Source organism: Triturus cristatus, chromosome 4_2 (assembly GCF_964204655.1).
Source record: "Triturus cristatus chromosome 4_2, aTriCri1.1, whole genome shotgun sequence".
Classification (NCBI taxonomy): domain Eukaryota; kingdom Metazoa; phylum Chordata; class Amphibia; order Caudata; family Salamandridae; genus Triturus; species Triturus cristatus.
In genome coordinates, this window is record NC_140586.1 from 214930221 (window position 1) to 214958212 (window position 27992).

Here is a 27992-nt window from a genome sequence, read left to right on the forward strand (position 1 = left end):
GGGTCTTTAGTGTAAGCATACTTGTCCAGTTTTCCTTGCTGGTGCGCCCGATTCCCTTTCCCACTCATTGCCAGGCAGATAAGTACTCTCCTTGATTGCCTTTGCGCACCTTAGGCCAAGTGGTGGAGTGTGAAACCCTGGAACAATGTCTCCACCCGCTGCCCAGCACGAGGCGCAACACCGCCTCAGACCCGGATGGTTGGCACCTATTTCTAGCAGGAGGCGTGTCCACAGGCACACCCTTGGGTCACCCACAGTCACACCAATGTACTCACAGCAGCTCGTGCCCGTATATCCTTCCTAGTCATGTGCTCTGCCCCAAGAGGCACAGTGCGCCACTGCCAGCCGGGTCACCTCCGCTCTGCCTGCCACTCGAGGCTCAAAGGCAGCGTGGGCCGTCAGTGCAATTCTGGACAGGATCTCCTCAAGCGCCTCACCTGGGGCGTCTCCTACCGCCCACAGCACAATCCCCAACAACCAGCACAGCAGCGTCACGCGTCACCCGCTGCGCTGTTGTGGCGTCGCTACCTGTGTATGACAGTCTGTTCTTTCATCGGGGCCCCCGCCGTATTTCTAGGCTTCTGGCGCTCCTTCCTGGTGGTCCCGGGTCCGTATGACAGTCTGCTCTTTCACCGGCCCCCCCCCCGTATTTCTAGGCTTCCGGCGCTCCTTCCTGGCGGTCCCGGGTCTCTCGCCCAGTGCCCGGGCCGCTTCGCAAAATCGAGGCCCTGGTCTCGTCCGCAGGCACAGGCCTCAATGAACGGCCCGGCGATGACTATGTTGCGGGTCACGGGGGGACAGCCAAGTTACATCAAATGGTGCAGCTTCGCCTCTGCTTCGTGCGCTTGGACTCGCACGATTTTCAATCCGGATTATTGAGCGGATGGTAGGGGAGTCGGCCTCACCCCCAGAGCTCCTTCAGGCTGCGGCCATCTTGCCTGGCAGCTAGCCACGCCCCTGTCCCTCAAACTTTTAATGTGTTTTTTAATTTTCAGCAGCAAAATTCTAAGTGAGAGTTTTGTTTTTCAAAACAGGAAAACTAATGACTACCCCACCATGGGAATTTTCTCTCATGGGGTGGGGGTCATTTTACTGGTTTTGCTGCCCTTTATCACCAGGTTTTACCTGGCAGTGACGGACAGTTAAAACTGGCGATTTGACCAATACTCTAAATTGGGCAGGCAATAAAATGACCAAACCTCCGACGCCTCCATCAGGCCATTGGAGAAGTAGGTCGGTGACGCAGACAAAGCAGTCTCTATCGCGGACATGCTGAAAGTCTGCCCGATTTAAATAAGGTGGGTGGACCTTCAGTTTAGTGGAGTAGCCTCTCCGCTAAACTCTAAATCAATCTGTTTGTGTAATACGACCCAAGAGAGATGTGTTGGTGCGAACCAGTGGCCACATAGAGAACTGCAACCCAAGTGAATAAAAACATCTTGGCCTGCTTACTCCTTTTTCTGTGTGGGTTTAAGGGATACATAGTACGTGGTCACAGCACTCATGGTGTACAATGTGAGCTAGAGACAATTTTCTCACCCCATCAGAGAACTATGTGATCCCCAGGCTGCCCATGATACACCAAATATGATCCTATCCGACCTTAAATCGCTGACCTCCAAAGCAGTGTTTAAATGGGCAGGTAGTCAGCACCTGCACTTTTAAATTTTGAAATGGAGAGCACCTGCACTTCTTATCCTCTGTGCAATACTTCTAATAGGAGAGTACCAGCTCTTCTCAGTACCAAACTGTTACTCTGGGATAATCTGTACCTACGATTTCCTATTTCCATTTCAAGCACTGCTCCAAACCCAAGTCTGTAACCATTAGCCTTGTATCTCCCTACCCAAACCCTGCATCTGCTCTATCTAAACACAATTAATCCACTTATAAAGCCATGGATGTTATTTTCAATCCCACAAGCTACCCTCTAGAATCTGAATCCTGGCCCTGACTCCAGCCCCAAATCTGAAATTTAAATGGCCCCTCCCCCTATACCAAGTAAGCACATATATACCTTCTGCAACTAGGACTTCCTCTTCCCAACTCAAATTATCAGCTCTGTAACCAGGCTAGTAGCCCAACTCTTCCATGTAAATCAGATGGTCTGTCCCCTCGTCTAACCCTACCCTCTTGTAACCTTAATTGACCCCTCTTTATCTCTAATCTTTTTGTCCTATCCTTGCACCACAATGTGACATTTTCTTGCCCCCACCTGCTCTCTACCCCATGCACTCTCTCTTATATAACACACCTCTTTTGTTTGTAAATTTATTTTTTATACGTGGGTACCCCAAATGTCTAAAAATGCCTCCTAACAAAATCTCGTGGAGGTAATTTTGAAATAATACACCACATTATAAAACAGTTTTGTTTTTTATTTGTTTCCATCTCCCATTATTTTCAAGTTTTGGTGTCATTTCTGTAAACTTTGATGTTTCTATGACATTTCATTTACCTTTGCTGAGTTGATATCACGCCCCATGCGGGCCTTTGTTTACCAACATGTACTCCTTCTATGCCAAACCGTTTCAAAGTGGAACGGCGAATCACCCAGAATTGGGAGTAAAACTGGCTTTCGAGCTGAACGCCTCAAAAGAAGTGGCCCCTTTTACCAGTCTTGTAGAATAATTCAGGTAGGTGCCTGAGATGCTCGTTCACTTTAAATGAAGATCTGATTGTTAAGACAAAATTATACAGTAGGGTGAACTGTTTGACAAGGATAAAAGCGGAGCACGAGCCACATGGAGGTGCATAAATTAGGAGTTCAAAAATATGAATATGGAAGTGGTGCACACAGGGGTTCATTTGTTTAAAAAAAATATAAGTGCTGGGTTTCTCATTAGGAGACAGCTTGCAACAGCCCATTTCTCCTGTTAGTGCCACCTAAAACAGAACCAACTATTAGAAATGAAAGTGGGGAGAAGATGAGGCGTAAAGGCCACAGCTACCAACTTCAGAGCCGGGCAACCAGGTTCAGGTCTCTGTGTCGGCTCAACATCCAGTGTTTCTGGGAAAATCACTTAACCTCCCCATGCCTACCATAAATGAATGTGTCCTTAACTGGTGCTCATGAAAAGCACCGTGTTGATGATGGAGTGCCGGTGCTGAGCACTGGAAACCACCGGCTCCAATTAAGCATTAGGTGCACATCAACGGAGAGGCCCACTCTGGGGTGTAGGTGACATTTTGTGTACTGTTCTCCGCTTTGGAGCTGCATCTTGTGGATGATTTCCAGATTTGGAGGTCACTTATGATTTTTGCGTCCAGTGCTGAAGGCCACATCTAGTATATTGTGTACAGTTCTGAATGCTTTAACAATAGTATTTTATACTGTTCAAAATGCTTTTTTTCGAGTACTGTGCCAGTGTTTGAAGCCACAAGTGATGTGCTGTGTCCAGCCTCCAAAGTCTCTTTTGGAGCAGAGTGTCCATTCTGATGGTCTAATGTCAAGTAGTGTGGCTGGTTCTCATGGCCAAATATTGCATCAAGATCTAGAGGCATCATCTCCAGAATGTCCTAGGCAGGCTGAAGATAGTTTGGAGATGGGCAACCAAAATGGCGACTGTGATAAACACAAGTTCAACTGGGGAAGGATGAATAAACTAAACGTACACTGGAAGGAACAATGAAAAAAGTAAATCTTCACACTGGAGCAGGGGTTGAAGAAGCACATCCGACTCCATGAGAGGAAGTAGAAAGTTTAGACCGTAAACACACTCCAGCACAGTACTGATAAAGCAAACCGGCAATGGATCAGGCGATTGGCAATGTAAACATGCACACTGTAAGAGACGAGGTAGAATGTAAACATGCACACTGGAGGAGTGGATAAAGAAAGTAAGCATGTACTCTGGAGGAGAGGAGGACGAAAATAAAGATGCATACTAGGAGAGGATAGAGAATGCAAACAATCACATTGAAGGCGAGGGCGGACAAAGAAAACGTGAACCCTGGAAAAGAGGAGGAATAAAGTAAACATGCACACCGGAAAAGGGGGGGGGGCGGGGGAGTGCAGGAGGGAATCCATACTACAGAAGAGGGTGAAGAAAGCAAACACAAACAAGAAGAAACAGAAAGTAAACCCCCTACACAGGGGCAGAGAAGGAATAAAACTATACATGTACTCTGTTTAAAAATATGCAGCAAGTCAGTGCTTATTTTGTAAAAGAATAAGTGACTGGGCCCAAAGTTTTACACTGAAGCCCGCAGTCAGCATTATTGAAGGTTGCCCCCTGTCAGTTTTACCTACAGAGTCTACTCAAACTACGGAGAGGAGCCAACAAGCACAGGTACATATTCAGCTGTGGAAGGAGTGGTGAGAGTGGGAGGAGAGGTCCCCCTCTACCGCATGGAGACTGGTGAAGGAGGGACAGAGGTTAAAGGGATCTCCCCCACCTCCCACATCAAGAGATACACGTTGCGTGCTAGAGTGGCCCATTCATCCCATAACACTGATATTATACAACCTATTTTGACCCCTAGAACCCCCCCCCCCCCTATTTCATTAATCAAAGCTCTGGTTAAGCAGCGCAAACAGCAAGGGGTCAACCCCCAGCCCTCACCCCTTTCCTGCAGTGTAAATGGAAGGGACCTAAGCCACCGACCCCTCTGGGCAAGCAAGTGAGAATCTCGTATGGACAGGGGGGCTCAACAGCAACTTCATCAGCTGTTCACTCGGCAGTCTGTCTAATAGGTATACTGTCCTGGAAACTCAGGACAGTCAGGACAGGGCAAGCGAAACGGCAACTGAGGAAGAATGGGCCCAAGGCTCCACGTCTCTTTCTTTGTCCAATATTTTACTTGCTATGAAGGAAGAAAAGTGTCGAGCAGGTTTAAGATCTCAGAGACGAACCAGGCTGAGATGGCGAGTAGGTTCTCTGTGTCTGAAGCGAATCAGGCGACTATTCAGTTGTCCAGTGAGTTGTTAGCCCAGAAGCTGCAGGAGGTTACCACGAGGACTAACGCAATAGAGTCGGAGAACCCGAAACTTAAGGAGGCTATACACACCACGTCGGAAGATGTGGCAAAACGAACAGCCCAGAATAAAGAACATAAAGTCGACAACCTCGAACGGTTGGAAAACTACTCCAGAAAAAATAACTTGAGGCTCCTGAATATCCCTGAAGCACTTGAAGGGTCGGACATTAAAGGATTTGTCATTTCTTTACTAAAGGGAACCGTCTTAAAAAGTTCATCCAGCATTGATCTGGTACACGAGATCCAAAGGGTACATCGTGATCCCTTTAGAAGAAACCCCGGCAGACAAAGACCAAGGAAGATTTTGATCAATTTCCTTTCATACTCCGTTAAGGAGCTAATTCTACCTTCAGCCCTCAAGGAAGGTAATATAACTTTCACCTACAGGTCAAGATCCATTTTTCTTCACGATAAGATCCGATATTTCACATATCACAGCAACAAGACAATGGGAGCTTGGGAAGAGACTGGAGGCTTTAAAAGCTCAATTGAAATTTCCAGCCCAATTACGGGTAATGTGGGACAACCAGATGCATCAGTTTTGCTCAACAGAGGAGGTGGATGCCTTCATAGTGAAGATTAAAACGGAGACTGAAAATAGATGAGGAGGGCAATAATGGCATATGGGGTTTCCGGGCTTCAGATTCCCAGACCAAACCAATAATATTAAGCACATGTCTATAGCCCGAGGGAGTTGTGACCAAATAGGCTTAGCCTATTGGAAGGGAGGGTTCCTCATGGGAATAAGGGCTCACAGGGAGGAGGGGGGAGAGAGGGGGGGGGAGCACTGGGTGGGGAGCAATGGATAAAAATAAAAAATATTTCTCATCTCACTTGAATTTTATGAAACATTGGTCGATTAGCCAACATCGAGGGTTTGTAGGCAGATGGCAGGTAATTTTATAAAAAAATAGTAAGATTTGGAATGTAAACGGGCTGAGATGTCCACGAAGGGAAAGGCCGACATTAAAATATTTAGAGCTCTCCGTAGCGCAGGTCTGTCTTCTACAAGAAACCCAGTTGAGTTCGGAGGAATCTCGTACATTATTCTCCAGAAGCCCTTGGATAAAAGGCTATTGTTCCTCTGAACAAACTATTAACAGCAGGGGAGTCGCAATGCTAATTAAGCAGGGAGTTTCTTGCTCTATTAAATCGGCACAGACGGATCAGACGGGGAGGTGGATAGTGGCACAATTGGATCTTGGAGTAACAGAATTAACCTGTGCCTCTTTCTATGGACCAAATGTTGACGATCCAACTTATATTTGTAAACTGCAGTCCAAAGTAATTATGGCAACCCCCCCTGATTATTGGCAGAGATTTTAATGTTCTTCTTGACCCCATAAAAGATAGGTCAAATCAGACGCGTTATATAGGGGCCCCCCGAATTCGTCGAGCCATGAAGAATTTGATGCATGACTTAGAACTGGTTGACGTCTGGAAGGGAAAGAAGGGAGATCTCCCGGGGTACACGTTCTATAGTAAAAAATATCATCATTCATTCAGGAATGATTACATTTTAACTAATAGACATCTCCTGGATACCATCCTGGGGGTCACAATATTACCAAGTCACCTCTCAGATCATGCCCCAATTTTATTTTCCTATCTTAAAAAAGCCAATATTTTACAAACCAGATGGGACGCTTAATAGAGCAAAACTATCCAGATGGACGCTTAATAGAGCAAAACTATCAGATCCTGAAATCATTCAGGCTACCAAACTATCCTCATTATAATTTTTCGCCCTAAATATCGGTTCAACGACTATAGAAATCATTTGGAATGCCTTTAAGGCTAACCTGAGGGGGAGGCTTCATGGCCTTATATGCTCTAAAAATCGAGCTGAAGCACGGGAGCTACACTCAATCGAGGAAAGAATTCTGCAGTTAGAAGCCAAGAGGATTCAACTAAACGAGGGGTGTCCAGAAAGGTTGGCTAAAGTTCAGGATGACCTAGACGGAGCTAGGCAGGAGTTTAGGGGGAAACTAGATAAGTGCAAGGCACAATGGCGTATCAAGAACATGCAAAACTACGAATATGGGGAAAAAAGTAGGTGCTCTTTTGGCTTGGAAAGCTAGAGTTAATCGCTCCAAAAATAATATCAGTGAGCTTATAATAAACAATAATGGGGAACAATCTAGTAGTGTAGAAGATATGCAGACCTGCCTCCTCTCACTATTCTCAGATCTCTATAAAGAGAATGTAGCCCCCTCTAAAGAACAAATACAAACTTGGTTGAGGAGTAAATCCCTCCCCCTGTTAACTGAAGCTAGCCGCGACCTCTTAGATGCCCTTATTACATTGGAAGAGATAAAAACTCAAATAAAGATATCCAAGAACAATAAAGCATCAGGAATGGATGCACTGCCAAATGAAGTCTATAAACTCTTGTCAGACGAATTGACCCCTGTACTGGGAACCCTGTTTAAATCAGCATATAGTCTAATGGGTCAGATTCCAAGCTCCTGGAAGGAAGCAACCATGGTCTTGATATTAAAACCCGGTAAGGACCCACTTAAAGCAGATTCATATCGCCCGATCTCCCTGCTGAATGCCGATTACAAGATCTTTATGGGCATTCTGGCAGGGAGGCTGGCCAAGCTGGTCCCTGATCTGGTTAACATTGATCAGAAAGGCTTCATAACTGGGAGATATATTCAAGAACAGACACAATTGCTGATAGGTAACATCGACTTGGCTATAATAAGATCAGATCCCTTGGCAGTAGTTGCCTTGGATGCTGCCAAGGCTTTCAACAGGGTCTGCTGGGTGTACCTTTGGGAGGTATTCGGGGTAATGGACTTCTGCCCTATATTCATACAAACTTTGAGGAAATGCTACCAGGGAGCATCAGCATAAATTCTGTTGAATGGTATGCTTACTTCCAGTTTTAATATTTAGAGGGGAACTAGCCAGGGGTGCCATATTTCACCTCTGTTATTCAATCTATTCATAGAGCCACTGGCTCAAGCTATCAGATTGGATGACTTAATTTATCCCTTTAAATCTCAGCACTACCAATGCAAATTAGCTCTATATGCTGATGATATAATTTTATACACCAGCAATCCAGAGGCGACTATTCCGCGGGTTGAAACTCTTTTGGAGGAATTTGGCTCCTTTTCTGGTTACCTAACTAACTCCTCCAAAACAGAGGTGATGTGTTGGAACATTGATCAGTGGGGGGGACTGATTAGTAGTGAGTTTAAATATCTGGGCATCAATATTGTCAAAGAACTCAAGAAAATCCCCCTCATTAATTTTAACAAAATTATTAAGGAAATTGACCGCCTCTTTGCAAGGTGGAGGAATCTTCCCTTGACAATCTATGGGAAGGTCAACCTTGTGAAGATGGTCATTCTTCCAAAGTTGACTTATTTGTTCAATGCAGTCCCCATGGCTTCCACCAACAGAGTATTTGCAGGATCCAAAGCAAGATTGGGAGTTTCATCTGGGGTGATAAGGAAGTAAGGCTATCATGGAGGAAACTGAGGCGCAGACTCACTAAAGGTGGGTTAGCCCTCCCAGACATCAGTTGGTATTTAGTCGCATTCTAATCTAAAACTTTACGGATATTACTCTTTAAACCGGTAGAAACTTCATGGGGTAGGTTGTTGGGCGAAATGGCAACGAATGAGGGCGGAGGTGGCACGGAAGGGTTTCTTTATAAGTTTGGGGCCCCAAGGTTCTTTAAACGAGTGCGCCTGAAAGTTCTTAAGGCTGCCCTGTAAACCTGGTTTAAAGTAAGATCGAGATGGGAAATTGGCTATTATTCTGATTTCGCCCCTATATGGGACTCCCCTGGGACACCACTCTGTCTTCAAGATGGCTTGGCTGGACCCATCAAGAGAGCAGGCATTTCTATATGGTCTGACTTGGGAGATACAAACGGATTTTATCCGTGGGAGCTGTTAAGGGCCAAGATAGGTTCTAGCTTTTCTTAAGTTTAGGTATCTACAACTTAAATCCTGGTTCGAAGCAGAAAAAGGGGGCATAAGAGGACACTGGGATACAGAGATTCCTTTCCAATCAGTCCAGCCAATGAAGAAAGAAATTTCCATTTGGTACAAGAAGTTTTTGGATGCAGATGACATAGAAATTCCATCACAATCATCGATCTGGTACCAGTGCCCCCTTAAATCCATTATAGGCGATCTCTTAGAACCATCTCTGAAACTACTTTATAAATTCATCAAACCAGCTAGTTTAAAGAAAAAACACTTTTTTGTAACCAACCGCCTTTACTACACGCCTGCCAGAATCGGTAAGTTCGCCCCACTCCCAACGCCAAAATGCCCTAGATGCATGGCACCCATTGCCAATGATATTCAAATTTTTTATGAGTGTCCTGAACTAGGTACGTTCTGGAGGGGGATTGGAGATTCTTTGTGTAACATCTTCAAAGTAAACATCAAGGTTAATATATCTTTAGTGTTCTTCGGTAACGACGGCCTATCTACTTTAGACCTATCACAGATACACAGAGGGTTGTTGCTATATTTGGTCCGGTTAGCCCGGAGAGAAATATGTATATAATGGAAAGATGCCCACCCCCCCAAAACAGAAGAATGGCTAAAATCCTCACTTGCTATGGCTCGTCTCTAACATGAAGGGACAAGTGATGGTTTCATGAAGATCTGGCAGCCCCTCATGACCTGGGGCCGAGAATTGAGACTAATGTAACATCCGTGGAACTAACTCTTTTAGTCCTATGATTATACCAAGCCCCCCATAAAAAGGGGCCGGTCGGGTTGACCTGATCAAGTGCAGGAAGCCTAAGGGCGCCCAGTTAGTAAATGACGGCTTTTTAAGATCTGCAGCTGCTTATTGGTGAGATGAGGACAAAAAAAAAATGCATTATTGAAGGTTGGGATGGGTGCCGAATACCAAGACTGCGTTGTCTTGATTTCACCTCATACCTCTTTAATCCACCACCAGACACTCCTTGCTTCTTTACCTCACTCTTTCAATTTGTTTTTATCCCTGCTTATTCCCTTTGTCACGGTTTACCGTCTTTCTCTTTCTCATTTTTTGACTCTTGTGTTTTACTCTATTTTGCTGTGGATGAAAGACTGTCCGGGGAAAAATAAGTGACGGCCTTTAAAAATTAGTCCTGGTGGGCCCCCGCCTCCAACCACCAGCTCAGATTAAGCACTCGAGAAACTAAACGTCCATTGGAGGAGAGAATTGAGAAAGTGAACACGTATGCTGGAGAAGTGCAGATAGAAAGTAAACATTTCACACTGAAGGAGGGGATGTAGAAAGCACGATTTTAAACTTGCAGTAGAGAAGGTAGAAAGTAAACATATATACTGGAGAAAGTTAGTACACCGGTGTAGGAATGGACAGAGCAAAAGAGTATACTGGGGGTGGAGACTGAAGAAAGTAAAAGTGTAGACTGGAGGAGAAAAGAAGAAAGTAAACATGTATGGTGGAAGGGAGAGTTTAAAGAGTAAAAATGCACCCTTTGCAGAGGATGGAGTTAGTAAAGATGTACACTGGGGCACCGGAGCAGAGTGGGTTTACTGGATTGGAGAACGGAGTGGGACTCTGCAAGCATTCACATTCCTAAAGGTTAGAAACACTGTGCAAGAAGCTAAATATCCACAGACAAAAATAATTCTAGTGCAAGACTGGGTCACCGTCTGAGACTGGATTCTGACGAACACTGCAGCACGAGAAGATCGAGTAAGCAAGGGTAAAGTCTGAGACCAGGTGGGGTCGTTTCTCAAGAGCAGCTGGCGTGCATGGAGACTTCATGAACCAGATAGTCCTCATGTGCAAGCATATGTTGTAATATTTGGAAGAACCCTGAGAAATAAAGGTCTGCAACGCTTGGCGCCAAAAGGTAAACTCCTTGTGCAGTAGCAGGACCTTGCGGATGGTGGAGTGCTAGCGTTATGCTTTGGTCACAACCATGGGATGATTTGGTGACATGGTTCATTTCAGAGAGGACACTGGAGGTCTGCTTCAGTCCAAAGAGGGCACGGGTGCCTTTGTTCAGTCCATAGGGCATTTGTTGCAGGGTTTGATACGCTAATGCAGCCAGGAGACCTGTTCAATGATACACACAGACTTGTATTTGTGGACGAAAATGGCACTTAGAGGTTGCACTGGGTCACCTTCATGGACTGGCATTAAGGAACAACCTCTATCTCTGAACCAAATGCCACCAACCTCTCTCTCGATGCCCTGCTAGCAGTGGACACAGATGCAACTGGCACGGTGAACCCACCACTTCTTTAGTCCTATGCAGTCCATAGCGTCCCTTCGGCAGGACCCGATCAAGATATATAGATGTGCCCAATGCGGACAGGCTATCCTAGACCTCGGGAAAGGTGGGTTTACAGGTATACCCTTCAGAGCCTGTGATGGTTCATCTTTTAAACATCTCTCTTTGAAGACCCTACTGTGTCCTAGAACTTCAGCAACTTCCAAGCAAAGACCTAGAAGGCACCCACCAACATATTACTTTGGTTTACAGATCGCGTCACCCTGGTGTATTGCCCTTGGAGATTGCCTGCACAATATGTCACCATGGCCCAGCACGAACATGATGGCCTCCTCCATAATCTGGGACCCAAAAGCATTCTTCTTACAGGGCACATGTGGATTACGAATGTGTCCTACGCAATCCTAGTGTGTTGAGTTTGTTAATAATGACATCCCTTCTCGAAATGGTATGAAGACTGTTTTTTGGGATTCCATCAGAGTTTCAGGGATGGTCTTTTTTCTGGGAAGCAGTAGTTTCCAGTTTCCGGGAGGCCTCCATTCTCAAGACACAGTACACTTGTCTGCAGACTTGGGCTTGAGGCTTCGGGTGGATTTTGGACTCACATTACCTGGAAGAAAGAAGAAACATGTGAGAAAGAGGTTGGGGTGTAGGACCTTAACAGCAAAGTGATGGGAGGGCTGAACCCTTGGAACGCTCAGCAAAGGTAGCTAAAGATACCACAATACAAAGGCTGAGCTGGCGGCTGACATACCGGGGTTTTTGCAGCGGCATGTGTTGTAGTATGCAGAGTAGGGTTTTACTAGCACCATATCAAGCTACAATGATGCTAATTAACAAGAGCGAGAACTTTAATGCTTTGACAACAGAAGTCTGAGTTTCCCTATGCGCAGGCCTTGATTTTATCAGCAGAGCACATACTGTGATATCGCCACTGTTGGAGCAATTTAGAGGCCATCTTTAATTGCGGTTCAACATCTCAACACCAGGAGCCGCAGAGCTTTACCACTCCCTGCTACAGGAAGAATTCCAAAACCATCTCTATAGCTGCAGCCTCACTTCAACACAATAGGGTAAAGTGTGGCATGTCTCCCTTAGCAAGAGCTCTGAGACCCTCGAAGCTGGTTTCTCTTTCTCACCGCCAGACATTTATACAATAATTGATAAACAAATTAACAATCCTGCCAGATGAATACTAGAAGATGGTAGAAACACAGGTTGAATACCAAGCTGCATGCAACCGCATACAGTACCCAAAAAGCCAGAGGCTTGGAAGAGTACAAAGTCTTTTAACTGCCCATACCACAGAAATCTTTTGACGGTATCTACATGGAAGGCAACCCGTTCCCTTCTTTCACTTCATAATGTAAAAACTAGGTCTTAAGACTATGGTAAGTAACTAAGCTTTGCAGTACTTGTATTGTTGGCCATGGCAATGAAGAATTATTGTATTGAATACCATCTCTCCCATTGCAGGAAGAGCGGTGAAATCCTCAACACCTGCAGTACCAACTACCACCAGAGGGCAATGCAACTGCCCCATTACAAAGAGGAGGAGTTAAACTCATTGGGCCAGTTTCACAACTTTTGTGTAAGTTCACTGTTTTTTTGGTATTCACAAACTATGTGTAATTTTACATGTAGTATCTTTACAACTGCAGAATCTCTGCACAAGTGGCGTAGACTTTGCCACATTTGCAGAGTCTACACACTCGGGCCAGAGAACTCCGTGATTGGGGTGGAGGACTCTGCACAAAAAACAGGATTGGTGGAGGAGTAAGTCAACTTACTAGTATTCAATGAGTAAGTGATGCAAGTGATGTGGTATAAAAAAATGTAAAGGTTGTTACTAAATGTGGGAGCAATAGAGAGGAGTAATGAGTTATTTAGGGAGGTGTTTGCATGGGTCTTTAGAGAGGCCTGACCCAACCACAAAACACTACCAGCATTGTCCTTTTGCCACTACACTCATATGTCTCCGACTTTCAATGGTATAGTTAGACGTTTGTGTAAGTTGGCAAAAAAAAAATTCATTCACAAACTCAGTTAATATTACGTTTAAGACTGCGAAGACTCCGCAGTCGTCAACTTGCTAATAACTGGTAGTTTGTGATAGTTGAAAAATTAGTCAACTAACACTAGGGTGACCAGGCTTCCCTGATTTGCTGGGACAGTCCCAGTTTTTCAAGAGCTGTCCCAGCAGATTTTGAGAAATGCAGCTCATGTCCTGGTTTTTAGAGAGAGTCGACTGAAAAGAGTGGGAGGTGCATCTTTCTGTTTTATAAAGCAGGGATATTCAGCAACTGTTATAGGAAAGCAATTTAATTAACGGACATGATACTGGCTTTAAATATTGTGTTTTATTTATTTTCTTAATGCCTCCACTGCAATTCTATGCTGATAGGCGCAGTCATTGTGTGTGCTCGGTTGATGTAAAATTGGAGTCCTCCTATTTTTAGGTCGAGCATTCGCGACCTCTTGTATATACTTTAGTATATACTTATATATTAGTATATACTTATATGTGTATGTACTTTGTGGACTCTGGAGATCAGCCCTAGGAATTGTCTGCTTCCACTTAGGGACTTTTTTTCTCTTCAACTGCCTCTATTTAACGGGCTTAAAAAAAAAGGACCAGTAGAGGTCAGTAAAATACCAGAATTGCTTTCTGCTGAGGGACTTTATTTTTTTTATTTTTTCTGGCAACTGACTATTTAACTTTCTTGAAAAAAACGACCAGTAGAGGTCAGTAAAATACCAGAATCACTTTAGCATTCTCTAGATTCCAGTCCATAGAAATTGTCTTCCACGAGCACCCGCAGACAATAATATTTTTTCAAATTTTGTATTTTTAGTTATATGACCACCGAAGGCCCCGATTTTACGTTAAAAACAGAGCTTTGGACTATACCATTTCCCGCTGAAAGGCAATATTTCTCTCGATTTGTTCCCATACCTGGTGTGTCATGCAGTTTGGTGCTCACTTTCCCTCCATGTTAAAGAACAGTAGATGTTTCAACACCCAGGCTAATGTGCTGCATAGCTAAATACATATAAGGTTCCAAAGGCGAGACCGATTGCACTGCAAATGCTTGTTGCTAAATGTCCCGGTTTTAGGTTTTCTGGTCACCTTTAACTAACACAAAAGTGTACGTTTTCCTTTGTGAATCAAGCACTCAGGGCCGGACTGGCTGTAGCAGGCACCGGGTGTTTTCCAGTGTGCTGCCTGGGTGGGGGCCGGTTTTGGACCCCTGGGGGCCATTTTTGTTACCGGGGGCCGGATATATAGGCCCCCTTGTAACAAAATCGGCCGAAACTGGCCCTTGCAAACAACTTGGCCGAACCCCCTCGGCCCCCCCCCCCCCCAGGGCCGGCCGAGCAGTTTTCCAGGGCCAGTTTTGGTTTCCAGTCCGATCCTGCAAGCACTCTATGGCTACTGACTAGCAGAGGGCACTGTGCCTCTCTCCCACTGAATCAGAAGCAATGAGGCATGACAATTTTAGAGCAGCGAACAGAGTTTTCTGCATTAAAGGCCTTGTAAACCCCAGCAGCCCTCTCACTTAACTCCAGTGATTCAGTTTAAAGTACTTTCAATCATTTTTTAGGTCTTGCCTGACCCAGCACATGCGCTGGTCTGGCGAGACTTATTGAGAGGGCTCCAAAAAGTGCTACCAGGCCAGCATAGAGCTACAGTGCATGTGCGCGGGCGCGCGCGCCTGATTACTTTCACTTTCGCGGCCGCTTTGATGTTTGATCGCGATCACTTTCGCGGCCCCACGGCCTCTTGGCATAGCCAATAGGTCTCGCTTTTGGGACCTTATAACTATTTAGTTATGCAATTGTTGCATGGCTAAACACTTATAAGGTCCCAAAGGCGAGACCTATTGGCTATGCCAATGCTTGTTTAACATGCCATAGGTGCGGTTTTTAACACCCTACTAGCCCACATTCTTGCCCCCCCATCTCCCTCTCATCCCTGCCAACACACCATCAACAACCCCGCCCCCCCTCACCAGCCGGAGCTAAGCTGTCGGTGATTCAAGGGAGAGCAGAGATGTTTGCTTTCAGAGACCATGCTCTGCTGTAATCAGCCATGGCCTGTCCTGTGAACACAAATCGAGCTCCCTCCCTGCTGCCTCGTTTTATTCACCAGCAGCGAGGGCGCCACATTTCAATAGGCCCAGCCCAGTGCACTATCCAGGCCAAGCAGAGACGTTTTATGGCATGGGCAAAGTGGGCTCTGGCCCTGGGCCCCAGCCTTTCATGGGGGCCCCCTGATAGAGCCAGCTCTGTTCTGCAGTCTTGCCCTGATGACCTTGAATATTTCTTAAACAGATTCCTTGAAACAACCGCTTTCCTTTAATTTATTTTTAATGTGGGTGATATGTGACAGTTTTTTACAGACATTTTGCAAAGAAAAGTTGTAAATATGTTTCATTTAACATCTATTAAAAAGTTTCTTTTAGATAAATATAGGTCCTCACATATGAGAAGTGGGAGGGAGTCACATATATTATTTGCTGTAATATTATTGAGCTGCTGCGCTGCTGTGCATCCGCAGTACCACTCTTCCCATGAGGCCCGCCGAGTCTTTGAAGGGATCTGCGATGCCTTCTTCAGCTGCAGTTCCACAACGTAACAAGGGAGGGCAGCCGATGACCACGAAAGGAAAGTGTGCCTCTTATTGTGCGAGGGCGTACAGCACCCAGAAAGAGACTTGCTCGGGTTGACAGTGCCCAGCCCTGTGCCTCTCTGCCAGCCTACGAGTGCTGCCGCGCTCGTTGCTGTGTCATTTTGGCTGGCAGTATATTTTTGGACCCCGTTTGGAAAGAAGTGGCTAAGGCGGGATGGGCGAGTTCAGGGGACAGTCTCCATTTTGTCGATATGGTTATTACTATTATTCTTGTTCGACTCACCCTCCAACAGTGCATTCCTACCACCGTGTGTGCGGGTCCTTATGGGTACCCATCCACTGTCCCCTCGCTGTATTAGAAAGCCGTAAGAAGTGTACTTTCTTTGTGTACGGGCTGAGGGGCCTCGCCTGTACACGGACACAAGAGTCAAGGCCGGCTTTAGGGCGGTGCAACCCACCTGGCGCTGATCCCTGCTAGGGGGTGGGGCTGTGTTTAAAGGTGCCTGCTGCAGAAGTCCTTGTGTGTCTCGCAGTTTTCAGGCAACCATAAAAATATATAGACAACTCTGATAAATACTGTTCCTGCTGGAGAGAGAGATGGAGTTTTGTCCAGTGACCGTTTTGATTCATCATAATCTAGCACAGAGGGTTAATGTGCCTGTTACAAAGAACCCGTACCACGCAGCTCACAGAACTGTATTTAATGTCGATAGCTCACTGGGTTACTGCTTTGGTCACAGAGATCCTTTTGTTAATTGCAGTTCATAGGTAACAATTCTAATATAGCACAGTGACCAGTCAAACGTCAAAGAGATGCATGCAAACTGCATGGTATAGGTTAGAACCTATAGTCACCCCCCAGTCTTTCATTATCCTAATGTTAATAAAAGTGTTTTGTTTGGGTAGAAATGTTTTCCGATTAGTAAAACAAACCCCAACCACTGTGGCACATTTTAAATCCTGCGTTTGTGCTTCCCTGGACCACTCTAAAAAGTGCACTGCCTATTAGTATGGATGACATGCGATTCCTACACTTTGTAGTCCCCCTGGTCCAATTTAATATTCCATGTAGGCTGATTTACACTCATATGATTCATTGTCTCTGTATAATGTGGTTGTGATGTAAAGTTAGGGTGACCAGATGTCTTGGTTTTCCCAGACAGTCCTGGTTTACAGAGGCCTGTCCCGGTGTCCCAACACTTTTCTTAATCTTAAATACATGTCCCGGTTTTTGGGACAAAGGTTAGGTCATCCTGCAAAACAGAATTTGAAGTATGTTCTCCTTTCAGGCGGCTCTTAAGTCTGAAACAATTTTTGTTTCTGCTAGGCATCTCAGGAGGAGGTTGATGCACAGCAGAGAGGTCCTGCCGTTGCTAAGGCGATGTAAACATAGGGTGTGTGCACAGGCACATTTACAAGCCACGCACGCACCCCCTCCCCCCCCCCCCCCCCCAGGCTTTAGTCCTACTTCTGTGTTTCTGTGTCTGACCTGTCCCGGTTTTTGCTTCTTAAAATCTGGTTACCCCAAGGCGTAGGTAGCACTAGAAAACAAATGAAGTTTATATTAAAGGAGGGCTAAGGAGTGACGAGGGGCACTGTTGGAGGGTGGTAGTGAGGGAATCTCTGGAGAAGGAGGTGGGAGGGTGCACCAAAAATGAATGTTGCACCGGGCCCACCAGCGCTAAAGCTGACCCTCTACAAGAGCCACAACACAGTTACATAGTTCCTTTAAAATGAGAAGTGTTCCAGAGTGCAGTTCCATCAACCATCATCTAGACATGGCAAATTCTTCAATGGGTAGGCTTCCTTCAAGTTGGTAGAGAGTCGGAGAGAAGGGAATTTGAACATTAGTAGATATCAAGGCTACATTTAGACGGCTAGCAATGGACCCAGAGAGTTTCTGTGCAGTCTCCTCCCACTCGCCAACCCGCCGCTCCTCTGCTGCTATGAGACGGAAACTGTTGTCACATGGCTGCAGCTAGAGGGTGGCCTTCTGACTTCCCACGTGAACTCCACAAGCATGTTAACTCCCTTTAGGTCAAAGCCTATCAGAGAGCACAGCTGTCTGGTTTGCTAAAGACATCTGGGGACTTCAGAAAGCTGACCTAGGAAGCATTCCCTCACCCTTTGCTTACCATTGGCCTTGTGGATTGAAACTCACAATGTCTGGCTTTATTTGCATTAGGCTGTATAACTTGAGTTCGTCCCTCCTGTTGCCCAAACCTGGTTTACTTTATTCTACCACAAACTCGCTTTCTATAAACAGACCTTTAAGTCTTGTTCGCATCCTGGCACAATTGCTATGCAATCAAAGACAGAGGTCACATGTCAAGATCTATCTTCCGGGGTAGCATAGTATTTACTTTTCTTTCTCTGACGTCAAAGTAAGAGAATTTTTGGGACGATCCTGCTGAGTATCCATGTAAGAGGAAAGGTTTAGGACTTTTATTTTTTAGCACACACAAAAAAAGAGAATTGTGCTAATGTTTCAGAATATATCAGAATGAGTACAAATAAAGCACATTTGTTTGTAATTCTGAAGTGTGGTGCAAATAAATATTTTAATACGATTAGATACACTAGGTAATTACATTTGCACCGTTATTGATTGTGTGCAGTATACAGTTTTTCAGTGCAAATGTAATAGTCATTTTAATTAAAAATGTGTTGTTTTTAATAGCAGTGCACTACCAAACCATGCATTCTCCACACTACACTACTCCACACTCTTCCACTCTATGCTACACCACTCTATTCTAGGAAACTCAAAGCCACCTCACTCTACACCCCTTCACTTCAAGACACTCTGCGACACCACGTGACTCCACACCACTCCAATCTACGCCTCTCAATCCACAACACAACACAACACGCCACTCCACTTCACCCCACTTCAATCTACCCCACTCCAATCCAATGTACCCTAATGTACCCCACCCCACTTCGCTACAATCTAACCCAATCTACCCCACTGCATTCCAATTACCCCCTCTCCAAACTACCCCAATTCACCTCACTCCATTCTACCCTACTATAATCCACCCAATCTAACCCACTCAATTCTACCTGACATTTAGAGCCAGATGAAAAATGGTTGCTATGAAGGGCAAGATGGCCAACACTGGAAGAGGAGGCTGATTTTAGCTGTCAAGGGAGGTAACCGTAATCTGAAGTTTGCTGTCTAATAAAGAATTTAATCCAGTGATCACAATTTCAGGGTTTTTTCCAGCTAATCTGCATTTATGTTTTATTTGTAAGGAAAATGTTATTTACTCTGTACGCATTTATTCATAGTGTGTAGTGCTGTAGATTCACCTGCTAAGCATTCTACTGCCATACAATGTTGGTCCCGTGCATTTGCAAGTTGATTTTCTCCAAAGAAGTCTCTTGAGTCACAAGATGTGGTGTGACAGCAGGCAATGGTTTCTGTAGAGTGTCAGGTGAATGTAGTTCTGATGCACAATGTGCAGTGAAATATAGTAAGCAAGCTATCTGCAAAACACAGGTTTCGGGGAGGAGGGTAGATGCATGTGAATCAACAGCACTACACGCTACAACAGATGTTTACAGTGTAAGCAACATTTTCCGCTTGTGACACTTGTGGCTGTAGATGCACATGTGTAGGATAGACTGTAAAGACATGCCCTCCAGAAATAATGGCAAGCGTGTGGAGGATGCAGATGTCTGGAACTAGGTCCTTAACAACATCTGGACCATATAGCCTGTTTCCAGGCTCAGATGTCCCCGCAGTAGTGACTAGTAAAAAGTGTCTAGTACCGAACAAGTGTCTGCCTTACAAATAAACACTGTTGGGATGTTTCCTTAAAAAGCCATGGTCCCTTCTTTCTTTTGAATGGAGTGCACCCAGGGTAGAACAGGTGGAACTTTATTTTCATTGTAATAGTAGGATTGGATACATTTGACTGACACCTAACTATGCCTGCCTTGGAGGTGGGACCTCCTCTGTGAGGCTTTGCAAAACCAACAGAGCTGGTTGTATTTAGAGAAAGGCTTGGTCCTGTCTATACATAAGAGTTCTTTTGACATCTAACGTGTGTGGAGAGCTTCCGTCCCATCTCCCTCCAGCCCTGGGTCTCCAAACTCTCTGAGGTCTATGTCAATTCCATCTTGACGGGGTATCTGGAGGAAAATAACATACTAGACCCCTGTCAGAATGGTTTCCATGCTGGTCAGAGTATGGAATCTGCTCTTCTTGCTGTTACCGAACATCTGAGATGGGCCTTAGATGAGGGCCGTACATCGGTACTGATTCTGCTTGACCTCAGTGCCGCGTTTGATACGGTCTTCCATCAGATCCTGCTGAGTCGTTTGGAGGAGGTGGGTATAACAGTCTCCGCCCTGGATTGGTTTGCTTCTTTTCTCTTTAGAAGGACCTTCCAGGTTGCCGCTCCTCCCTTTACCTCTAGAGTTATTGCCATCAAGCAGGGTGTACCGCAGGGCTCTGCTCTGAGCCCTGCCCTTTTCAATTTGTACGTTCAACTGCTGGTGAGAGTGGCTAAGAACAGAGGGCTTACGATAGTGTTGGATGCAGACGACACTCAGTTGGCAGTCACACTCTACGATGAAATTACCCGGGACGCTTGTAAGTTTCATAGCGATCTTGAGGCCATTTCGGAGTGGATGACAGCCAACTGTCTCCAGCTCAACGCCAGCAAGTCTTAAGTACTGCTGGTGGGGAGGGATGCAGAGCTGTGGAGTGAGCACTGGTGGCCTGCCACGATGGGGTCAGCACCTGTTCCCAAACAGGTTGTAAAAAACCTAGGGTTCTGGATAGACACCGCCCTCTGCTTTTGAACCCAAACCAAGAAGGTGGCAGGGACTTGTTTTGGGCTATTGCGAGGGCTTAAGCCCCTGTTGGGCTATTTTGATCCCCCTATTAGGCAGGTTATCATCCAGGCCTTGATTCTGTCACGACTGGACTATGCCAGTTCCCTCTATTTGGGGGTCAACCAGTCTAAGATTGTCAGACTACAAAGGGTTCAGAATGCAGCGACTCGAGCTCGCCTTGGTCTGCCGAGGAGGTGTCCTACCTCTAATGCCATCCGCTGCCGGCGGCCAAGTGTTCAGAGTTCAAGGCCCTCTGCATTACCTTTAAAATCCTTAATTTTTCATTTCCTTGTATCCTGACTAATCTTCATACCTTCTATATCCCCTCTCGCCAACTCCGTTTCATGGGACAGAATCTTGTGGCTGTCCCCAGGGTCAGGAGGGCTTGTGCTGGTGGGCGCTCCTTTCGTGTGTTGGCCTCGAAGCTCTGGAATGCGCTCCCCATCTCCATTTGCAGTATAAAGTCCTACCTGCCTTTTTGGAAAGCTGTGAAAACATACCTCTTCCCTCCGTTATAAGCTGTCTCGTTCTGTGACTTGCAGTTTTCTGCTCTCAGCACCGGGACGCCCCTTTGCTGGGGTAGCGGTGCGCTCTATAAAATACATATCATAACATAACGTGTAGCAGTCTTTCTGCGCCCAAATCGGGTTGCAGATGAAGACTGGGAGCTCTACGGTTTGGTTAAGATAGAAGGGTGCCATCACCTTAGGGATGAAGTTAGGATTGGTTTTTAGAACAACCCTGTGTTTGTGGACCTGAATGAGTGGATCTTGTAGAGTGAGCACTTGCAGTTCACTACTTCATCCTAGTGAGGGAATTGCCACCAGGAAGGCGACTTTCCAGGAGAGGAACGGAGGGGGGCATGAGTGCAGAGGGTCCAAAGGTGGTGCCATGAGAAATATATAGAGATTCTATATGAGGGCAGGGGGCACTCTGGGGGGTGTTATTCTCTTGAGAACCTGTAGGAAGTCTTACAAATCAAGATACTAAAGGAGGATGGATTTTACCTATTCTGCATGTAAGCTGCAATAGCAGCTAAGTTAAAACGTATGGAGGTGCAGGCAAGGCCTTCCTTTTGCAAATACAAAAGGTAGCAGATGATGCCCTGGATGATAGTTTTTAAAGGGCACATGATTTTGGAAATACAGTGGTAAACAAACCTTTTCAATTTCATAGTACAACAAGCCCATGTTGTGAGCTGTCAAGCTTCCCTTAAGATGGACATACATTCCTGGGGTAAGAATAATATACCCAAATTCTAGGACCTTAGGTGCCAGATTGGCCTCTGTGGGATTGAGATGCCAGACCTTGCCATTAAGTTAAATGTCTGGGCTGAGCGGGAGCCTGTTTGGACATCTCAAAGAATGTGGAGTACCCTGGTGGTCTGACCTAGGTCAGAGCTATGAGAATGAGTGTCAGTGATATTTCCATCAATTTCCTCACTATGTAGGGAAGTAATGGAGAAGGTGGAAAAGCACAGGCAAATCTCCCTGACCCATTCATAAATTGCCCAAAGACTATGGGTGCTGGTACCTGGAGGTAAAGGTTGGGAATCTTGCATTCTCTGGAGTAGCAAACAAGTCTATCTGCTGGATGCCCCAACATTGGAAGTACCTCTGCAAAACAATGAAACAGCGAGCCAAAGCAACAACCGCACCTACCTCCTTATCACCAGTTCATTTGAATACAGCATGTAGAAAGAAACGTTGCAGACACATCCACTGTACCTGCTGTTTCAAGAGGTGCGACCCCAAAAGGTCAGAAAAGTTCAACCAGTGTATATGAAGTGCACCACACAATCGGCATTCACAAATATTAGTCCAACCTCGTCTTATGTCATCCACGGCAATCTTTTTTTTGTATTCTTATAAATGGAACAGAACAGCCAACGCGTTTCGTTCACTACATGTGAACTTCATCAGAGCTTGGAGTATTGATACTCATGGTATATGTGTTATCAATATAATATTTCAATGGACTCAGGAAGAGAAGCCGAACTGGGAGTTAGAAAATGGCACGTATTAAAAGTGTCTCATCCTCATCATACAACAATGACGATGTAAAACACTCGCCCTCAAAATATGAGGATTCAATGAATCGGAGTTTATTACACACATTGGAATATTATAATATTGATAACACGTATACCTTGAAGGTCAATACTCAAGCCCTGATGAAGTTCACATGTAGTGAACAAAATGCATTGGCTGTTCTGTTCCATTTACAAGAAAGAAAAAGATTGCCTTGGATGACATAAGACGAGATTGGACCAGAATTTGTCAATACTGATTGTGCAGTGTACTTCACATACATTGGTTGGACGTACCTCTGTAGGTCTCGTGGGTGGAGTTCCCACTCATGAATTTTTTTATGCATCCTGCTGAGCAGGTCCACAAAGTAGTTTTCTGGTCCTGGAAGATGTTCCGCCATGGGATGTACGTTGCGGTGGAGCGCCCAAAGCCAAACCCCCTTTGCTTACAGAGACCACTTGGGAGTCTGCTGCCCTCTTTCTGTAGGTAGCACAAGGTGGTTATGTTTGTTTTGATGAGGATTACTTTGTTCTTAATGACTAGAAGGAAGATTTTGAGAGCCAGGTGAATGGCTACCACCCCCAGTTAATGGATTTTGTGACCTTGTTGTTGAGGGGGGGCCCCATTCCCTGCACAGGGATATCGTCGAGATGCACACCACTCTCTGAGAAAGGCATCCGTGGTTATAGGGACCAGTGCTATATTTCCTGTGGAAGGACTAACTTGCAGATAAGTTACTGCTGGTGCACCCTGCCCAGTACCAACACTAGATCATCACAGTGACCCTTCAACACGACCCATAGAACTGAGAGGCACTCTTGCAGGGGGTGGATATGAAGCCTTGCCTGGAATACAGTGCCGATATACCCGGCCATCATCCCTAAAGGCCGCATCACAGTTCTGACTGTGATACTATAACTGGGCTGAAAAAGAGGTAGCAACTTCTGAAAGACTGATGGTCTCTGCTGGCTGGAATCATCTTTCCACGTAACTAACACGGGACCCAAGAAGGACTGGCTATGCTATGGCTCCACATGGGATTTTGTGGTGTTTATGGTAAATCCCAGGCTGTGGAGTAGGGAAACTGCTTCCTGCATGTGGGATAGACCCCGCAGCCTGCTCTTGAACAGCCAAACATCGAGGTAGATTAAGATGTAAATGCCATCCCTTCACAAATGTGCAGCCTCCACTACTAGGCACTTCATGAACACACTTCAATCTGTGGTGGCATCAAAAATAAGTACTTTCAATTGATCGTGTAGTCCACTTACCACAAAGCAAAGGATAAGCAGAGTAGATCGGTATGTGGAAGTAGGCATCCTAGAAATCGAGCAACGTCATGTAATCGTCATGTTGGAGGTGGGGGATGACATCCTACAGGGTTGTCATGTGAAAATGCTCTGATAGGATGTAGTAATGGAGAGGCCCGAGGTTGAGAGTATGCCGGAAGAAACCCTTGTTTTTGAGGACGAAAATGTAGAGAGTAAACCACCCTTTCTTGATACTATGAGGGCACACTTTCTCTAGTGTGCCCTTCTGCAGGAGAGCCTGCACTTCTCTCTGAAGGAGGGAGAGGTATTACTTGCTGACACCATGTGTAATGGGCAGGATGTTGGGAGTAGCTGTGTGTAGTTCAAGGCAATTGCTGTGTTGAACTGCTGCTAGAACCCGCTGGTTGGATGTGATTTCCTCCCAAAGAGGGAGGAAATATATCCACCCCGACAGGTGAAATGTGATCAGTGGGAGGGGGGGCACGTGACTGTCTGGAGGTGGCAGCTCTCTTATTGGAACCACCTTCACCCTTACTCCGGTTGTTATTCCTGTGGGGTCCTTTGCTGTACCCCTTCAACTTGTTGGTGAAGGGCTGCTGCCTCGGACAGGAGTTTGGTTGTTCATGAGAGGTTGCTTTTGCTTCCTCCTTGGCTGCTGTTTGTGAAAGGAGTCCCTGTACGGTGTAGTTTGCAGTGGATTTTGCGGTCTCTATCTTTCTTTACTTTCTCCAGAATCTTATCAACCTTTCGTCCAAGAGGTGCTCCCTGTCAAACTGAAGGCTGAGGAGATGCTGTTGGACCCCAGGTTTGAATCCAGGAATACAGAGCCAGGCGTGGCACCAGAGGATAGTAATCGTATTGATGTCTCTCAATGCAGTGTCTGTGGCATCTAACACAGAGCGAATACTGGGGTTACAGATAATCTTGCCCTCAATCACAATTTATTCCCTCTACCCCTTTTTTTTCTATTTGTCTGGGAGACGTTTAAGGGGTTCCTGCATCTCCTTCCATTGAGTCATATCATATCTGGAAAGGAGTGCCACAGAATTGGCTATGCGTCAGTGCGTTGCTGCTCCGACTGCTACCCTATTACCCATCACATCAATCTTTTTACTCTCCTAGTTGGGAGGAGGAGCATCGCCAGTGGCTTTGGTAGAGGTGCACTTGCGGGTGGTGTGCACCGCAAAAAAGTTGGGATGAACCTGGCCTTTGATATACACACGGTCACGAGGGGACTCCCATTTGAGATAAAATTGTGTTGTTTATTCGTCTGCTTGTCTTACTGCTTGGTTAGTGATCTGCTTTGTGGTTTGATGATCCTCGAGGTGCAGTCACTACACATCATTAGAATAAAGATTGCTCTTAGATTTAAACTCCCGACTGGATGGTAGCCCTGGTCATTGCACATCAGGGGTGGTCAAAAGTCTGTGGGAACCCCTTCTTTGTATTGCTTGCACATAGAGCCCAACAGTCTGCCTCATTATTATCTCACTCTTCAAAAATGTAAGTATTCAATTCTGTCCGGTGCTGACCCTCAGAGAGTCGAGTCGCCTCACCTTGCGGCTTCTATGCGGTCAGAGTAGGACCTACTGACAAATCTTGAGCTCCAGATTTAGATTTTGTGTTACCTCAACTTAGTGTGTTTTTGAAAAATATTACTGAGCTGACAAAGAAGCAGAGGGTGGGAAGGATTGTGGGTTTTATTTCCTGAGCTTTTACATGCTTCTTTCAGGAGACTTGGGCCATCATCTCTCTTTGGTAGAATAGCTCTCAACATCTCAAAGGAACCAGGAAGGGTATAATAATGTACACAATAGCAATATTTGGGCAGATGGAAATCGGTCTTTTCTACTGAGAACGGACTCTCTTTCTCGGGTAGGAAGGAGAAGTCTTATCCTGGGAAATATCGGTCATTGCCCTAAAGAGGGATGCCCAGCAACGTAGTTGGATCCATGCTGGTAGAAGATTTGGCTGATGGCATTCCCAGGAAACTTGTAACCAAGTTTTCATCATGCATGAGAGCGTACAGCAACAAAGAGTGGTTAAGGGTTTTAAAAAGGCGATGTAGTTGTGACAGTCGGCAGGTGCACTCTTCAGAATTCTTGATCCAGCACTTCTATTGGCCATATTATCAACATCAAAGCTTGGTACATCGTGGAGGAGAGGTCCCCCTTGAAGAGCATAGATGGTTATCATGACCCCCCCCTAATAATTATGTTAGGTGGTTAGCGGCCTGTGATCCAGCTTGTAAGCTCCTGAAATGGCTTTCTGGAAACCTCAAAGCTATTAATTGAGCAGGGATAGGCAAGCGCCGGCTCTAACAGCTTTATTATACAAATTCTCAGCCCACAGGCAAACCAAAAACCTATCTTTTTGAGCTTCCATAAGATAAAGCATATTTGTACAAATCTAGTACAAATCTAGCTGAAGCGGGCTCAGGACTGTACGATCGTTGTGTGGTTTGACAGGGAGTGTTGGGCAGTGAAGAAGAGGCTGGAATGCTAACGAGGTAAGCTGCTCTGGCTGCAGAACTACACCTTACTGATCTCCAAACACTGCAGGCATGCTATAAGAAATGGAGCGTAAAAAAAAACGATAGGATGTGGGATTATGCAAGGGCTGCTGCATCAAAGCAGAATTATAAAGATCTATGCATGTTGGTTGCCAGCAACAGCTACAATTACTGAGTCCCTGCAGGTTGAGTATTATTCTGAACTTTACTGACAATTCTCTAGTGAAGTTGGATCCATTCCAGCTATTGAAGCTACCTCCTATGATGAGATAGCTTTGAATAGGCAAAAAGCAGCTAACATTTTGGGGCTGGATTGTATCCCAGTTGATCTCCATGAAACAGATTCTGCAAAGGCATGTCCATACACTGCCTTATGTCTAAGGCTACCTTCACCGGTGGAGAGACCCACTGATGCCTGTAGAAGTGCTGAGATTGTATATCATTTGAAAATGGGGACAAGAGGTCCTTTGTTAACTATAGACCAATTACATTGATTGATACAGCTGCCAATATATTTGGGAGTTCTGTTTTTACGCATTTGGGATTTCCAAAAGGATATTTGAGTTATCTTCCCAGTTCATGAAGGAGGCGGGAATTCTTGAGCAAAGTTTTATGCTACATTTGTTCAATTTAAAATATGTCAATCTAGTGGGTGGTTTCTTACACCTGGGTTCCGTTGACTTAAAGGCCGATTTTGACTTGGTCACTAGGCACACCTTTGGATTTTGCAGCGCTTTTGGGGACTTCATGAGCCTTGAGCGCAATTGAAATCAGCCTCCATAAGAAGTATGGGGGGGGGTTAGAATCGTCTATTTTGGGAACTCTCAAAGCTCTTTAGTGTAGAGACTGGGATCCAGCAGGGCTGCCCCTTGCAGTTACACTTTTCAATGTACTTTTGAGTGGCCTCACTGATGAGATAGCATCAGTGGCGTAACAAGTCTCTCCCCCCCCCAGTGCATGGGGCACCAAGCTCTGGGGGACACTCAGCACAGTACCCTGGCCTCAGAGCTCATGAGTCCGGGGGGGGGGGCTACATTCACTTTGCAGGGTCTCAAGTTTTTTTATGTCACTGGGTGGCATCCAATTTTACCCTTACCTCCCTTTACCACTACCCTCCCGTAAACCGTAAACCTTAAACCCCAAAATTATCCTCTCCTCCCTTTACTACAGGGATTAGTAACAGAGACCCCCCCCACAGCCTCTGCAGTGCAGGAGGGTCCAGGGTTCATTGTTTTGGAGGGTACATTGAATGAGGAACTGCTAAACACTTGAAAAAGCCGATCTGCTTTCCTGAGCACGAAGAAACAGAATTGCAACCCTGTTAAATATCGCTGACAGACCGAGGCCCACCCGAAAGGTACCACATGTCTTGGATTGCCCGTGGCAGGAGTGCAACACAGGCCCCTCCAGTCCCTAGGTGCAGGGGAGCCCCGAAGCCATTAGGGGGTCCCCACTCAGTCAGGGGTGCCCCATTATGCCCAAG

The 27992-nt window shown here is 45.6% G+C and overlaps 1 protein-coding gene across 1 annotated transcript in view; it reads right to left on the reverse strand.

Annotated features, from left to right (window-relative positions):
• Positions 1 to 2357: 2357 nt before the first annotated feature.
• Positions 2358 to 27992, reverse strand: part of SACK1F (scaffolding CK1 anchoring protein F) — an 84587-nt gene continuing 58952 nt past the window's right edge. Inside the window, exon 5 of the mRNA XM_085601252.1 lies at positions 2358 to 11825. Within this exon, the coding sequence (XP_085457378.1) occupies positions 11758 to 11825 (68 nt within the window). The 3' untranslated portion in view covers positions 2358 to 11757. The remainder of the gene's footprint in view (positions 11826 to 27992) is intronic.